This window comes from Myxine glutinosa, chromosome 2, assembly GCF_964187855.1.
Source record: "Myxine glutinosa chromosome 2, kmMyxGlut1.1, whole genome shotgun sequence".
Taxonomy (NCBI): Eukaryota; Metazoa; Chordata; class Myxini; order Myxiniformes; family Myxinidae; genus Myxine; species Myxine glutinosa.
The window spans coordinates 181590507-181607066 of NC_136262.1; the positions used below are offsets into that span (position 1 = coordinate 181590507).

At 42.8% G+C, this 16560-nt stretch overlaps 1 protein-coding gene across 1 annotated transcript in view; it reads right to left on the reverse strand.

Moving 5' to 3' along the window:
* The window catches only part of TMC3 (transmembrane channel like 3), a 108536-nt gene that overhangs the window by 46535 nt on the left and 45441 nt on the right, over nt 1–16560 (reverse strand). Inside the window, exons 15-18 of the mRNA XM_078772680.1 lie at nt 9570–10124; nt 8724–8852; nt 8449–8516; nt 6823–6951 (exon numbers count right to left, since the gene is read on the reverse strand). Of these exons, the coding sequence (XP_078628806.1) occupies nt 6823–6951; nt 8449–8516; nt 8724–8852; nt 9570–10124 (881 nt within the window). The remainder of the gene's footprint in view (nt 1–6822; nt 6952–8448; nt 8517–8723; nt 8853–9569; nt 10125–16560) is intronic.

Genomic DNA, 16560 nt, shown 5'->3' on the forward strand with positions numbered 1-16560 from the left:
ACAAAAAAAAAAAACTGTGCAATGGTAACAAAACAGTAAGTAGTGGGGTGCAGGAAAGTCGAGATACTTTAATGGATTGGGCAAAGTATTGGTAGATGTTGTTTAACATAAATAAATAAGGTGGATTGGGATGGGTAACATTAATGAAAATTGAAATTATATAATACAAGGGGCAACCTTGCATTGTGGCACAGAAGAGAAGGATCTGGGGTGGCAATCGGTGCCAGGTAACTATAGGTAAAGGTAACAGGGTTTTTAAGTTGTATTTGTAGAGGGATAAATTACAAATCAAAATAGGTAGTGTTGGCACTGTATAGGAATTTAGTGAGGGCCTCATCTAGAATATTGTGTTCAATTTTGGTCACCACATCTGAGGAAGGATATAGCTGCCACAAAAGGCAAATGGTGCAGCGTCGAGCTACTAGATTGATTATGGGCCTAGATAGACGAAGCTATAAGGAACGTTTGAAGAAGACAGGACTTCATACACTGGAAATGAGGCGATTGCGATGGGATCTGATGGAGATGTTTAAAATAATGAAAGATGTGGGTAAGACAGGTGCAGTGCAGTTTTTCAGCAGAGTGGACAGTGTTAGGACCAGGGACCATGGTTTGAGGGTAAAGGAGATGAGAGTTAGGTTTTTTAAGGAAGGCGTCTTTCAGTCGGAGAGTGGTTAATGCATTGAATGGTTTCCCTGGAAAAGTAGTGGCAACGGAGGGGTGGATAAGTTTAAATGGGATTTAGATATGCACCTGGATGCATTGGCGATAGCTAGAGGGGGTATTGGGATATTGGCAGCACTTGTCAGTAGTGTGTGGATGGGTGACGATCCTGTGGTTGGTGCAGCGAAGGCATGAAGGGCCGAATGGAATTCTTCTGCAAAGTTTCTTGTGTGCATTAAATGTAAAAAAAATAAAAAAAATAGAGTAATGCGACTGTGTTGCCAATATGCCTCCGTGTAGTCCCTGCCCACGATAACGGGTATATATGCCCTCATTGACTGTCCTAAAATAAAGTTTGATTTAAATCCCTTCAGCTGTTCTCAAGTATCACATTTTTACCACACATGACAGGTTTCACATCGATCGGTGAAGTGGTTTTGGAGAAGGGTTTTTTTTTAATGTCGGCTTTCAAGCTAATATGGCTGCCAAACCACGTGACATGACATCATAAATGTATACTTTGCATATGTATGGGTAGGGGATAATGTTTGAAGTTTCGTGTTGATTGGATAAGGTTCCTTGTTCTATTCAGATGGCTGCCAAATCATGTGACCTATGACGTCATCATTTTCAATGGTGTTAGATGACATTTGTAAGGTTTCGCATTGATAGGGTAAGCAGTTTCTGAGATATAATTACTTAATATTTTCCTTCAATCCAATATTGCTGCCACACCATGTGGCCGATGACGTTTTCGTGATCAACTTTTAATTGCCATGCCTAGTCGATGACACACGTAAAGTTTCAAGTTGATTACTTCAGTGGTTTGGGAGAAGGTGTTTTTTAAAGGGTTTTAGGTGAAATCCAATATGGCTGCCAAACCATGTGACCTATGATGTCATAAATTTAATATTTCAATACAAATGGGTTATAGATAATGTGCATGCAATTTCGGATTTTTAGGATAAGGCATTATATTAAAACATTTATGGCTGGTATACGACTTCATAGGTGATGTCATGATCATGCTTTTGTTCCCCAGTGGGAGTACTTGACAAAGTGCCAAGTTTAAATATTTTCCATTGAGCGGTTTCCGAGAAAGAATTTTTTAATTATTTGCGTTTAGTCCAAGATGGCTGCCATACCACGTAACCTATGACGTTACAATTATCATAAACATTCTACATGGGTGTCACTCCCACCCTGGAAGTTTTGTCTCAATCGGAGAAAAAAGAGGTTTAGTGCATGTGGTTGCTGAGAAAAACGAGGTTTAGCCCGGACGGATGGACAGATGGACGGACAGATGGACAGACAGACAACCCGAAAACATTATGCCTCCGGCCACCTTTTGGGGCGAAGGCATAACAATCAATGTACTTTAATCTACACAGCAGCTCGCGGGACTCATTGAGGAAACAGTTCACAGTTCAGTGCAAGGGATTACTGGCATATATAGTCTTGAGAGGAGGGATTCCTGAGTCAAATTCATTCTGTCTCAATGTCCCTCCCTCCGAACACTGCTCTCATCAGACAAGTCTCTCCTTTCTGGAAACCTTTTATGGTTTGGAATGGAAAAGCATATTCCCATGCATGTTGACGCAATCCTGACTCTTATATATTTTTGAGAAGTCACAGATGCGTGATCTACCACCAGGACGTGGTGGGAATGCATTTTTAGTGTTATGTTACCAAGATCAGGCTCAGTGGATAGCTGAATATTCTCATATTAAAGTTATAAAAGTGAAATGATTGGTATTTTTTTTACATCATCGCCAAAATATAAGACAGATACTTCATTTTTAGCCTTGTCCGTACCTGAAGGGAAGTGATACGCTATTGTAATTGGTTTGAGTGTGTTTTTTATGCGTATGTTTTTTTGTTATTATGTGTGTGTTTTTACATGTGTGTTTTATGTGTGTGTCAGTGTGTGTTTAATGTGTGTATCAGTGTGTGTTTAATGTGTGTTATTAAACACACATGTAAATGTGTGTTTTATATATGTGTGTGTCAGTGTGTGTTTTATGTTTGTGTGTTTTATATATGTATGTGTCAGTGTGTGTTTTATGTTTGTGTGTTTTATATATGTGTGTGTCAGTGTGTGTTTTATGTTTGTGTGTTTTATATATGTATGTGTCAGTGTGTGTTTTATGTTTGTGTGTTTTACATATGTGTGTATCAGTGTGTGTCTAATGTGTGTATCAGTGTGTTTAATGTGTGTCAGTGTGTGTTTTATGTTTGTGTGTTTTATATATGTGTGTCAGTGTGTGTTTTATGTTTGTGTGTTTTATATATGTATGTGTCAGTGTGTGTTTTATATATATATGTGTCAGTGTGTGTTTTATTTACAGTCACGTGAAAAAGTAAGTACACCCCATGTAAAGTTTTCACTTTTTCAACATATTTCAACATACAGCTATTTGATCTTCATTTCAACAATATTGATAGATAAAGGTGATATAATATAACAAATATCATGAAACATTTACATTTTGTAGTCCATTGTATAATTTAAATAAACATAAATGCAAATTTCACATGTGGAAAAAGTAAGTACACCCTTGGCTCTAATAGGTGGTATTGCCCCCTTTGGCAGAAACAACCTCAAGTAGGCGTTTCTTATAACTGTCTACTAGTCTCTGACATCGACTGGGAGAAATTTGTGCCCACTCCTCCATGCAGAATTCTTTCAGCTGTGCGATGTTTGAGGGGTTTCTTTCATGCACAGCTCATTTCAAATCCACCCACAACATCTCGATGGGATTTAGATCCGGGCTTTGGCTTGGCCATTCCAGAACCCTCCATTTCTTTCTTTTCAGCCATTCCTTGGTGGATTTACTGGTATGTTTAGGGTCATTGTCATGTTGCAAGGTCCACCTTCGATTGAGCTTCAACTTTCCAACAGATGACCTCACATTATCCTCAAGCACCCTCTGGTACAATGAAGAATTCATAGTGGATGATATGATGGTAAGCTGCCCAGGCCCTGATGCAGCAAAGCTGCCCCAAACCATAATATTTCCACCACCATGCTTTACAGTTGGTATCAGGTTCTTGTGGTCAAATGCTGTCTTTGGTTTTCACCAAACAAGTCTTCTGGTACTGTGACCAAATAGCTCTACCTTTGACTCATCTGTCCAGAGCACATTGTTCCAGAAGTGCTGGTCTTTGCCTAGGTGTTCATTGGCAAACTTTAGTCTTGAACTGATGTTCTTTCTGGACAGAAAAGGTTTCCTCCTGGCACACCTCCCATGGAGATCAAATTTGTGCAGCCTCTTTCTAATGGTAGACTCGTGCACTGTGACATCAACAGTGGCAAGAGCTACCTGTGGGTCCCGTGATGACATTATGGGGTTCTTCGAGACTTCTTTCAGCATCTTGCGGTCTGCTCTCGGGCTGAACTTGCTGGGGCGGCCTGGCCTGAACAAGTTGGCGGTTGTTTGGAATCTTCTCCACTTGTAGATGATCTTCCGGACAGTCGAATGATTGATTTCAAATTGTTTGGAGATCTTTTTAAATGCCTTCCCAGACTCGTAGGCATCTATAACCTTCTTTCTGAAGGCCTCAGAGAGCTCTTTTGATCGAGGCATGGTGACGCCGCACACTTCAACAACAAAGAGCAAATCAAACTAAATGTATGAGGTTTAAATAAGACAGGTTCCTCCTAGATCCTCTCTAACGATGTTCTAATCATTTGCACCTGAGCTGGTGCACCTGATTCTAATTTTAGGCATTTGAAGTAGTGATAAATGTAGGGGTGTACTTACTTTTTCCACATGCGAAATTTGCATTTATGTTTATTTAAATTATACAATGGACTCCAAAATGTAAATGTTTCATGATATTTGTTATATTATATCACCTTTATCTGTCAATATTGTTGAAATGAAGATCAAATAGCTGTATATTGAAATATGTTGAAAAAGTAAAAACTTTACATGGGGTGTACTTACTTTTTCATGTGACTGTATGTATGTGTCAGTGTGTGTTTTATGTTTGTGTGTTTTATATATGTGTGTCAGTGTGTATTTTATGTATATGTCAGTTCACAGTGTAGTGTGTTTGTGTTTGTGTGTGTGTGTGTGTTTTATATATGTGTGTGTCAGTGTATGTTATATGTTTGTGTATTTTATATATGTTTGTCAGTGTGTGTTTTATGTGTATGTCAGTTCACAGTATAGTTTTTATGTGTGTGTGTGTGTGAGTATGTGTGTGTTTTTTGTGTTTTTCTGTGTGTGTGTGTTTTTTTTTGTGTGTGTGTGTTCTTTGTGTGTGTTTTTCTGTGTTTGTGTGTTTTTTGTTTTTTTAGTGAGTATGTGTTTTATGTGTGTGTGTGTGTTTTTTATGTGTGTGTGTTTCTGTGTGTGTGTGTGTATTTGTGTTTTTTGTGTGTTTTGTGTGTTTTCTGTGTTTTTTTTTTTTTGCGAGTATGTATGTGTTTTGTGTGTGTGTGTGTGTGTGTGTGTGTGTGTGTGTGTGTGTGTGTGTGTGTGTGTGTGTGTGTGTGTGTGTGTGTGTTTTTATGTGTGTGTGTGTTTTTTGTTTTTTTGTGAGTATGTATGTGTTTTATGTGTGTGTGTGTGTGTGTGTGTGTGTGTGTGTGTGTGTGTGTGTGTGTGTGTGTGTGTGTGTGTGTGTGTGTGTGTGTGTGAGTTAGTCAATAACTAATACCTTAAATGAATAGCTTTAAAAAAAACCTGAACAAAAGTTTCGCAAATCTTTAATAGATTCATCGCAGAGGGTTATCAGGAGCAACTCCCAATCCAACAGTTAGAAACCATTCTGGATATGATTAACCATGAAATATACAAAGGGAAACCAGAAGAACTGATAATAATAGAAAAGACAATGACATAATGAAAATGATGTTTGATAACCATGGGGTAGAAATGATCAATATAGAGAATATACTACAACAGGAAGAGGTGTGGGGTAAACTTGAGAAACAATACAACAGGGATAACCACCAAGGGTTGGTTGGATATTGTGAAATGCAATTATGGAGAAGATCTTCAACTCTAAAGAAGCACTAAGGGTTGGTTACAGTAAAGGGGAGGAAACATTCTACATTCAAAGACTTTTGGAATAATTCGACTTGAAGAGTGAACCTTCTCAGACCTACAGTAAGTATAGTATTGATAATTATACATTGACGGGACAGGCTTATGGACCAATGACACTCATTTACAAATGATTACAAAACTGGCATTAAAAGCGAGGTTTTATTCAGGTAGTAAAAAATTCTGGATCATTGATAACTTTAAACCTGTAATTGATAGCATTCACACGATTAACATCAAGGGTAAAGCTAAATGTCTATCAATTTGTGATTTCCACTTACCTGCAAAGTCCGAATTTGACAGGTATAGTCAGATTATAAATCAAACCCACCCTCGATAGCTCAAAGGTGAGTGCACGTCACGTGGAGGTATTCTACCAATCCTAAAGTGAATGAATGGATACCAGGCTTGAGATGATACACCTAGGAGCTCAATGGAGTTTATAGATTATACCACTTGATTGTGTTTATAGGTAACTGTACATCTGTATCATGTGCCAGCACAAGCCTCGAATGATTTCCTAGAGGGTACGCACACTCGCCTCCGAGCTACCTAGTCTAGGTTCTAATCCTGACCCAGGTAAAAACTGTCATCCGGTGTTTCATGGTCAAGGTGATTCATCAACGTGTGCTGTCCCTCGGATGGACGTCAAACTGAACGTCCCCTCTACTGGTATTCGTTGGCGGACATTAAATATCCCATGGTCTCTTTTGCGAAGATTAGGCGAGCTATCTCTGGCACAATGACCAAATTTCACATTCAGTCAAACATCAGGCCTGGCCAGCCGGTTCGTGAAAGGCTTGAGCAATAGACTTTCCCCCGCTGAACCCACAAGGTGAAAATAATTGGGGTCTTAAAAGAAGAAGAAGTAATAGGACTGTGTGTGTTTTATGTTTGCGTTTCTATTTTTGGAATCCATTTATTACATCCGTGGAGAAGATGAAGGAGATGGAGGTTGGGGGTGGGGAGGAGGGCATTGGAGGATCATCTATTTAGTACATATGCTGGAGGTGGAGGGACGGGCTTGGGGGGGGGGGGGGTTCAGGCTAGTTCGGGGCTAATTATTTACTTACATTCACACACAGGTATATGGGCTGCTTACCGGGAAGCCCGAAACACTTGCTGATGAGGTACATTGCAGGTAAGGACGGCCCAGCTTCGCAGATACATGAGTCCGATGAGCTTAAACACGTTGAAAGCTGGCAGCACAGGGGAGAAGAATGCCCCCATCCTTAATGGGGAGGAAAATATTGTTTTGGGGTGGGGGTGAGGGGAAAAAGGGGGAGGGGTTTTATCAGATTTGAACTCAATCTTGCATTCATCTCATGTCTTATGATGGACGGAAGGAGTCTGGTATTCACTTTTTATAAGATGCCATTTACTTATTTTTGCACAAAATGATTGAATTTTCTGAACCCTCTTACTCACACTCTTACTATGTCTCTCCGAGAAGACCAACTGGACAACCCTCCCATCTACTTTCTGAACAATCCTCTCCAAGAATTTCTGTCGCTCAAGCCTTTGGGTCTCATTATCTGCCATGATCTTTCCTGGGAAAACCACATTTCCAAGCTGGCCTCCAAAGCCAGTCGCCGACTGGGCATCCTCCGTCGTGCGACGTCCTTCCTTGGCACACCTGAGCTCCTCACCACATACAAGACTTTCATCCGCAGCTCAATGGAATACTGCTCTCCCCTCTGGGCTGGTGATCCTGCCTCACACCTAGCTCGGCTTCACGCTGTTGAAACCAAAGCTTTCAGAATCATTGGAATCTCCCGCGATGAAGCTAACTCCAAGGGCCTCTCACTCACTCACCGCAGGCAGGTTGGTGGTCTTTCTGTCTTCTACCGACTCCTCTCTGGCCTTGCCCCCCCAGCTCTCGATGGGCTCTGTCCCCCAAATATTCCTCCAGGTCGCACAAGATCTGCCTGCAACCCTCTTATGGTTAAACTGCCAAAATCAAGACTCTCTGCTCACCTTCACTCTTTCATTCCTCTTTTCTCCCACCTCTGGAACAAACTTCCTCTCTCCCTTCAATCCCACTCCTCCCTCCAGGTCTTTAAAACAGCTGTTCACCACCATCTCTTATCTTCGCCCATCCAAAACCTTGATCTTTTCTACCCCCGTTAATTCACCCCAAATCCACTTTTTTGAAATACCGACTTCTTTCCTTGAAGTTCCAGCAGTGTCCATGTGTTTTATATCTCCCCCCCCCCCCCCCCTTCCAATTCCTCGTCCCCCCAAGCCCTCTCCCTCCCACAGATCTCCCGATGTCCCTGTTCTCTAATGTTGTACTTGTGTGCTTCCCTCTCTCTCCCCATCTTGTCTCCCGCTCCCTTTATTGTATGTTTTTTTTATGTGTTTCCGTTTGTATCCGTTTGTTTTTGTATCCGTTTGTATCCGTTTGTATCCGTATCCGTTTGTATCCGTTTGTAATGTATCCGTTTGTTTTTTGTGATTGATATTAGCTTTTACATGAGCCTCGATCTTGTGTAAAGAAAAAAAACAACCTAAAAAAAACCCCACAACTCCGACATTCCCCATAAGTTACCTACCATTTCCATTCCAACCCTGACTGCTATTCATCTCAACCTTCTTCCTTTTCCTTACATTTTTCTCAATTAAAATCCTTATTCTCCCATATTAGTTTCCTCATTACAGTCTGTATGGCCCTTGAGGATATGTGGAAGCATCATCAACATGATGATGTACAGAAATGCGAGCTCACCAGATCATGCCTTGGTTGTACACCAGATGCAGGACATTTTCAGCGATCTTGAATTCTCCATATTCAGGCTGTGAGACATTAATGGGTTAAAGCAAGAAATATGAACTCACGTAAGGCCACATATACCCACACCTCTAATCTAGCGTTTGAGTGAGCCTGGACAGATCATGCAGTTACACAAAACCATGTGACTCTAAGGTAAAATAATTGAATGAAGCAGGACGAGTTTAACACACCATGCTGTAGCTAGTCGTGTGTGATTAGAAACGACTCACAAACTTGCTCTCAAGGTCCCAGCACCAGCAGTCGCTCGCGAAGCGTACGAACAGGCCACGGAAGAAGTCGATAATCAGAATGCTTCCTACCGTGAACAACATGTCGATGATTGAGAGTTTGAGCATCTCCTGTAAAAACGTCGGCACAATAACAGGTAACGCTCGTCGCAGTCAACACGACGTAACGTGTCATTGTAACGTGTTTATACCATTTAATGGATTTTGGGAGGAACATATGGTACCATACAAAATTACACCTTCGCCTGGCCCAAATGACACCATTACCTGGCCCAAGTTACACCATCACCTGGCCCAAATGACACCATTACCTGGCCCAAGTTACACCATCACCTGGCCCAAGTTACACCATCACCTAGCCCAAGTTACCCCCTCACCTGGCCCACGTTACACCATCCCTATAACCTCACCTGGTCCAAATGACATCCTCACCTAACTCAAATGACACCTTCACCTGACCCAGAATACACTCTCAACTAGCCCAAATGACACCCTTACTTAGCCCAAGTTACACCCTCACTTGGCCCAAGTTACAACCTCACCTGGCCGAAGTTACTCCATCACCTGGCCCACGTTACACCATTCCTACAACCTCACCTGGTCCAAATGACATCCTCATCAAACCCAAATGTCACCTTCACCTGACCCAGAATACACTCTCAACTAGCCCAAATGACACCCTTACTTCGCCCAAGTTACACCCCCACCTGGCCCAAGTTACACCATCACCTAGCCCAAGTTACACTGTCACCTGGCCCAAGTTACACCCATACTAAACCTTCACCTGGGCCAAATTACAACCTTACATGGCTCAAATTACACTCTTACCTGGCCAACATATGTCTCCCAGCACTGTGCGCTACCACCAAAAATTGTAGTGACATTTTCATGATGTTCTGGTGCTTTCAGAGCCTGCCAGATACTCAGGTTGGCCAATGCAGCAGTAGTTGCAGTTGTAGCTGTGGCTGTCTTGGCAAATGGCCAGCCATCCGTGGTGGAGCTCGAGTTCCACAGGCCTTGAGATGGCGAGATAGAACCGAGTGGTGAAACCGTAAAATTCAACATCGAGGACTTTGTGGTGATGTCAAGCGATGAAAAAGAGCTCGTCATGGGATGCGTTATGGTTTGAACGTCAATCAAAGAGCCTGAGATGTTGGTGCTGACCCCTGTCATGTTTACATCGAAAAGAACGGTCTGATTTGAGGGATAAGTGATGTTCGTAACGCTAAAGTTGTTGCTGAGGTTATTGATCCAAGTTGAAATGTCGGTGACAACAGTCGGACCAAGTGGTTCACTCAAATCAGTGGTATTGATGGTTCTGACGGTGGATAGGCTGGGGGTTGCTCCAAGCTTTGGCCATTGTCGCGCTTCCGTGTTATTGATCTGAAAAATAATGACAAGCAACATGATTATTGGTGAAGAACTATGCCTCATGTCTCCCAACAAGTTAGGATCAAGTTAGTGCTGAAATGTTAGCATCTCGCTCCACCATCTTGCACAAACTATAGCAGCTTCAAACAACAGATACTCACATCTACCACATTAACTATCATCACATTTATGTAATCAAGCACACATCGCCTCTAAGGTGCCATTCAAATATTACGTAACGCTATGGGGGGTGGGGGGGGGTGTACGGCCGAGCGTTACGAAGTGTTACGAGGGGGTGGGGGGGGGGGGGGGTGTCAAATTTCGGGAAAAAAAGCGTTACGTAATATTTGAATGGCCCCTAACGTGACGTGCCGAAGGAGCCATGTTTGCTTTCGGTGAATCATAGTCACGAAGGACAACGGTTGTGCTGTATTTGTGATCGTCACGTGACGGCCAGTTCTGCGTTTTCAATTGGAGAAACCTGATAAACTTTGTGATACACCACAAACAAGAGCTCATCCACAATGACTGCAAATACCTCCTGATTCATAAAAGTTCCATAACTCGAAGACTAAGTAGAGTAAACGAATCATTATAATTATTATTATCATTATTGTTATTATTATTATAACTAGCATATTAGACTCATCACTTCACTGACGGGAATGCCAATCTTTGCTGTGATGGACAATCTATGGGGCAAGAGGAAAAAAGGATTCCTGGGAGATTGTGCCCTCCGTGGGGGGAATGACCAGCGTTGCGAGTTGGCATTTGTAGTTTCACCACGTGTGCCCAGACACAAACCTTCCTTCCTTTTTTTTCATATTTTTTTTGTGTCACAAACCTTCCTGGGAGTTCCCTGAATCCACCATCATCGGTTTCATTGAAATCCGTTCATCTGTTTTCAAGTTATAGCACGAAACACAGACATACAGACATGGCTGCTTTTATAACATACCGGTACATTATTGCCCCCCGTCGCCCCACGGAGCGAAAGGGGGACTATGGTTTTCCCCTCCATCCGTGTGTGCCTCCGTCCGTGCGTGCATGCGTACGTGCGTGCAGGCGTGCGTGCATGCATACGTGCATGCGTGCGTGCATGCGTACGTGCGTGCGTAAGCGAAGGACCGAATTCTAATTTGGTGTGTGGGTGCAACCCACGTCAAAATCCAAGATGGCCGCCACCATGTATGTCTGATGCCATGTATGTCTGAACCTTGTGAGCAGAATATCTTGAAAAATAAACGAAGTACCAACTTCTAATCTGGTGTGTGGGTGTATCTAGGCATAAGGAAGAACGTTATTGAAAATTGGATCGCCACTTCAAAATCCAAGATGGCCGCCTTGCGTCTTCCACTTTGTCAACTCACATCACTTCATCGACGGGGGACCTAGGCGTAACGCTTGTTATTTATTATTATCGGCTGCGATTGTTATTATTATTGGAAACTTTTGTGATGAGGCTAAAGTATAAGATCTGTCACTCTCACATCACGGGTAAGTCAGTGGTCTCTCTGTTTGGTACAACATCTCCTCCGGTCTACCTCCTCCTCTCTCTGCCCTCGTCCCCTCACCCCCTTCCTCCTGCCCTCAGCTCAACCAGGATGCGCACGCCGTTCTGTCTCGCTCTACCCTCCAGGACTTCCAGCAGGTAGTGCACTACCACATCATGTCATCCTCCTCTCAAGCCATATCTGTTCTACCCGCATTAACCTTCCCTCTTGCAGTTTATTGTGTTTCCTTCTGTAACATACTGTGATGTCATATCCTTTTTCGGGCTCCGCCACCAGTTGGGCGCCCCGAGGGCTTTTTCCTGTATCGTCACTTCCGGGAATAAACCGCTGTTGGACGCTTGCTCTGTGTCTCTGAATCCCTCGATTTGCGATGCCATCAATCTCGTAAGGACTTTACACCTTCCCTCCCCTCTTTTCTGTTCATTCTTTCCCTTCCTTATTGTGTGCAACTGTTGACCCATTTCCCCCACTGTCAGTTCATTAACCTTCTGTCATTGACATTGGTCACCTCACTCTTCCATGAACCTCAACCCTGTATAGTAAAATTAAACAAAAAGAGATGGTTTATGGCAGCTTTCCCCCCAAATTAACCAGAACGACAATGTAAGCCTTTCCGACCAATCATCCAAAATTATCCCATTTTGATCAGCTGACTAGAGACACACCACATGATGGTGAAAATGTTGATCAGTGAATACTAATCAATATTGGTGGTCATTTCAACCATTTCCTGGAAATGTTGATCTCTGTAAACACGAGAACTTCATTCCATCATTGTACAAACAGGACACATCGAAACAAAATAAAACATCTCTGAAAGTCAAAACAGACATAGAAGGTCTGTGTAGCTCGATAAAGGAGGGCGCCATGTCGAGAGACTGAACAAACTATCCAATCTTCTTCTTTCGTATGATCCTGTAGCTAATTATGATTGAAGATCCAGTGATGAGAGCCATTCGATTGCATCTTCAGTAGCCCTGTGTAGTTCTGTAAAGGACACTCCAAATCTCCTCTGCACACCATCCTCTACTACATGTACCGTCATGTGAAAAAGTAAGTACACCCCAAGTAAAGTTTTGACTTTTTCAACATATTTCAACATACAGCTATTTGATCTTCATTTCAACAATATTGATAGATAAAGGTGATATAATATAAAACAAATATCATGAAACATTTATATTTTGTAGTCCATTGTATAATTTAAATAAACATAAATGCAAATGTCGCACGTGGAAAAAGTAAGTACACCCCTACATTTATCACGACTTCAAATACCTAAAATTAGAATCAGGTGCACCAGTTCAGGTGCAAATGATTAGAACATCGTTAGAGAGGATCTTGGAGGAACCTGTCTTATTTAAACCTCAGACATTTAGTTTGGTTTGCTCTTTGTTGTTGAAGTGTGCGGCGTCACCATGCCTAGATCAAAAGAGTTCTCTGAGGCCTTCAGAAAGAAGGTTATAGATGCCTACTAGTCTGGGAAGGGATTTAAAAAGATCTCCAAACAATTTCAAATCAATCATTCGACTGTCCGGAAGATCATCTACAAGTGGAGAAGATTCTAAACAACTGCCAACTTGTTCAGGCCAGGCCACCCCAGCAAGTTCAGCCCAAGAGCAGACCGCAAGATGCTGAAGGAAGTCTCTAAGGACCCCAGAATGTCATCACGGGACCTACAGGTAGCTCTTGCCACTGTTGATGTCAAAGTGCACGGGTCTACCATTAGAAAGAGGCTGCACAAATTTGATCTACATGGGAGGGGTGCCAGGAGGAAACCTTTGCTGTCCAGAAAGAACATCAGGGCAAGACTAAAGTTTGCCAATGAACACCTAGGCAAAGACCAGCACTTCTGGAACAATGTGCTCTGGACAGATGAGTCAAAGGTAGAGCTATTTGGCCACATTACCAGAAGACATGTTTGGTGAAAACCAAAGACAGCATTTGACCACAAGAACCTGATACCAACTGTAAAGCATGGTGGTGGAAATATTATGGTTTGGGGCAGCTTTGCTGCATCAGGGCCTGAGCAGCTCACCATCATAGAATCCACTATGAATTCTTCATTGTACCAGAGGGTGCTTAAGGATAATGTGAGGCCATCTGTCGGAAAGTTGAAGCTCAACCGAAGGTGGACCTTGCAACATGACAATGACCCTAAACATACCAGTAAATCCACCAAGGAATGGCTGAAAAGAAAGAAATGGAGGGTTCTGGAATGGCCAAGTCAAAGCCCGGATCGAAATCCCATCGAGATGTTGTGGGGGATTTTATACGAGCTGTGTATGCAAGAAACCCCTCAAACATCGCACAGCTGAAACAATTCTGCATGGAGGAGTGGGCAAAAATTTCTCCCAGTCGATGTCAGAGAGTGGTAGACAGTTATAAGAAACGCCTTCTTGAGGTTGTTTCTGCCAAAGGGGGCAATACCACCTATTAGAGCCAAGGGTGTACTTACTTTTTCCACATGCGAAATTTGCATTTATGTTTATTTAAATTATACAATGGACTACAAAATGTAAATGTTTCATGATATTTGTTATATTATATCACCTTTATCTATCAATATTGTTGAAATGAAGATCAAATAGCTGTATGTTGAAATATGTTGAAAAACCCAAAACTTTACATGGGGTGTACTTACTTTTTCACGTGACTGTAGGACTGTTTGACATTGATGGCCGCAGGTACGCACTGGGCTTTCAGTTTCCTTCACTTGTGCATTTGATGACTGGTCCTTGCATGTGGAGTTCACAGTTGCTTAGGACCACTCCAGCAGAGTCTCTGTAAGTCAAAGCCTGGTGCTTCTTCGTGGGATCTTGGATTAGCTAGCCATTTCAAACTGATGCTTTTTCCCATTTCTGCCACCACAACTCCTTATCCTTAGTATTGGCTACTACAGGTCCCCTAGTGAGATACACTAGGCTAGAGCGAGAGTAGACATAGGAAGGCTAGATGTGCCAGATCCCCAGCTAGTGCCGGCGAGCTTCAGGATGAGGTTCATCCTAGTCTTAGTTTTCTCACAAACCCTTTTCACATGTTCCCTATATGTCAGGCTGAGATCCACAGTGCTTCCAAAATATTTGGGTGGGAAGTCGTTCATTATGGACTGACTTACCACAGAAGGAGACATATAGTTTGGCATGAGCCAGGCGATTAGTCAGATGGAAAGCAGTGATAGTGGTTTTTGATGGCTTGGGATGGAGTCTCCATTTGGTGAAATGCTCCTCAAAAACCTTCAGGTCGCTGGTAAGAAATCTGTTCACATCATCAAGATTGCATGATGTGGTAGGCAAGAGTGAGATCATCAGCATAGGCAAACTTTTATGAAGTAGTCACAGGTAGGTCACCTGTGTATGTTGAAAGCATTGGGGCTATCAATGATCCTTGGGGGTGATCATCATTCAGAGTTCTTGTTGCACTGGTAATATCCCCAAGTAAGACTGAAACTACAGTAGCTAAGTGCAGATGGTAGTACTCGCATGGTTGCACGGCAGGAAAGGAGCTTTGGTGTCTTGAGGAGGAGCCCATGTCTCCAAACTCTGTCAAAAGCTGCTGAAAGATCTATCAACGCTATGCCATTCTTGAACGAGTAGCCTCAGTGTATGCTGGTATCGAGCCTCAATGTACGTTGTTAAAGCCAGGACCTGATCCACAGAGTTTCTCCCTGATCTAAATCCTGCCTGTTCCACTGGGATGGAAGGCTCAACTAGCGATGAGATATGGCTTAACATAGACGGTCAAACAACTTGTATGATGATGTGCAGGCTCGTAGCAACAAGGTGGCGGAGAAGATTCCAAGCTTTCCTACTAGATGGGGTGAAATCTATACTCTGCACAGTTTCAATTCACCTTTGACGGTGTGTAGAGTCAAGAGATGAAAGAAGTTGAGTAGCAGTGTCTGGGATTCCGAGTATCTCATACTCATTCAAAATGGCTTCTGTTCTGGAAGCCAGCAAGGGGTGAAAGGCTTCCTGTAGCCTCTAGGGGTGTTGTTCGTGGCAGCAGGTTTGAGGAGTTGACAAGAGGCTTTGTAGTTCTAGGGTCTTGGATCAATGGAAGTCATCTTCCCATCTACTTCTGTGGCAAAACCTGGCCAATGGGCTTTCCGAAAGTTCCATCGAGGAATGAGCTTTCAATCCCAACATGGCGGTTAGCAGGACGGTGTTGTCTGTGAGGGAAATGGTGGAGTACCTTATGTGACACTATTAAGGGCTGCATTGACTCTTCAATTAATACAAAGCAGAGATCAGGGTTGTAATCCTGATTTCATCTGCACAAGTGGAAGGAGCTGAGTTGTTTGGCATCGCACAGGAGGAAATGGTCATTAGTGCAGCCCAGGCAGACATCTGTTGACCAGCAATGTTGTTGTCAAAGTATCCCCAGCAGTGGTGGTGGCTATTGAGATCTCCAAGGTGAATGATCAGAGGGTTTCTCATCATCATGGGTTGTCACTCCAAAATCATAGCCAACATCTGGTGTTTCTCATTTATCCTGAATAGTTCCTCAGATGTAGGAGGAGGTTGTACCAGACCGTGTGCAGTTATGTTTTCCGAGGATCCCCACACCGTACAGGAGTATGGTACAGGGCACAACTGGTTGCTCGAAGTGTTTTAGTGTCAGCTCCCCATTTTATGTTGGCCAGTTTCTCGAGCGCTCAGTTCCTGGAGTTCGCTTTGTTTTTCAGCTCCTCGTTGTGCTGTTTAAATATGAACTCCAAGGGAAATCTGGAGGTTTTCCTTGGTTTTACTGTGTATCGTGACATGGAAGACGCACACCTTTGTCTCGAAAGGATTGGCAATTGGATACCGTGTGTGGTAGTACTCTCCACCACCTTTTTTTCCGATTGAGTGGCATCCATGTCGATAAATGTCTGCATGCCTGAAGCATAAGTGAAACATGTGATGATGTCTGATTCAAGCCTCCGCCACACG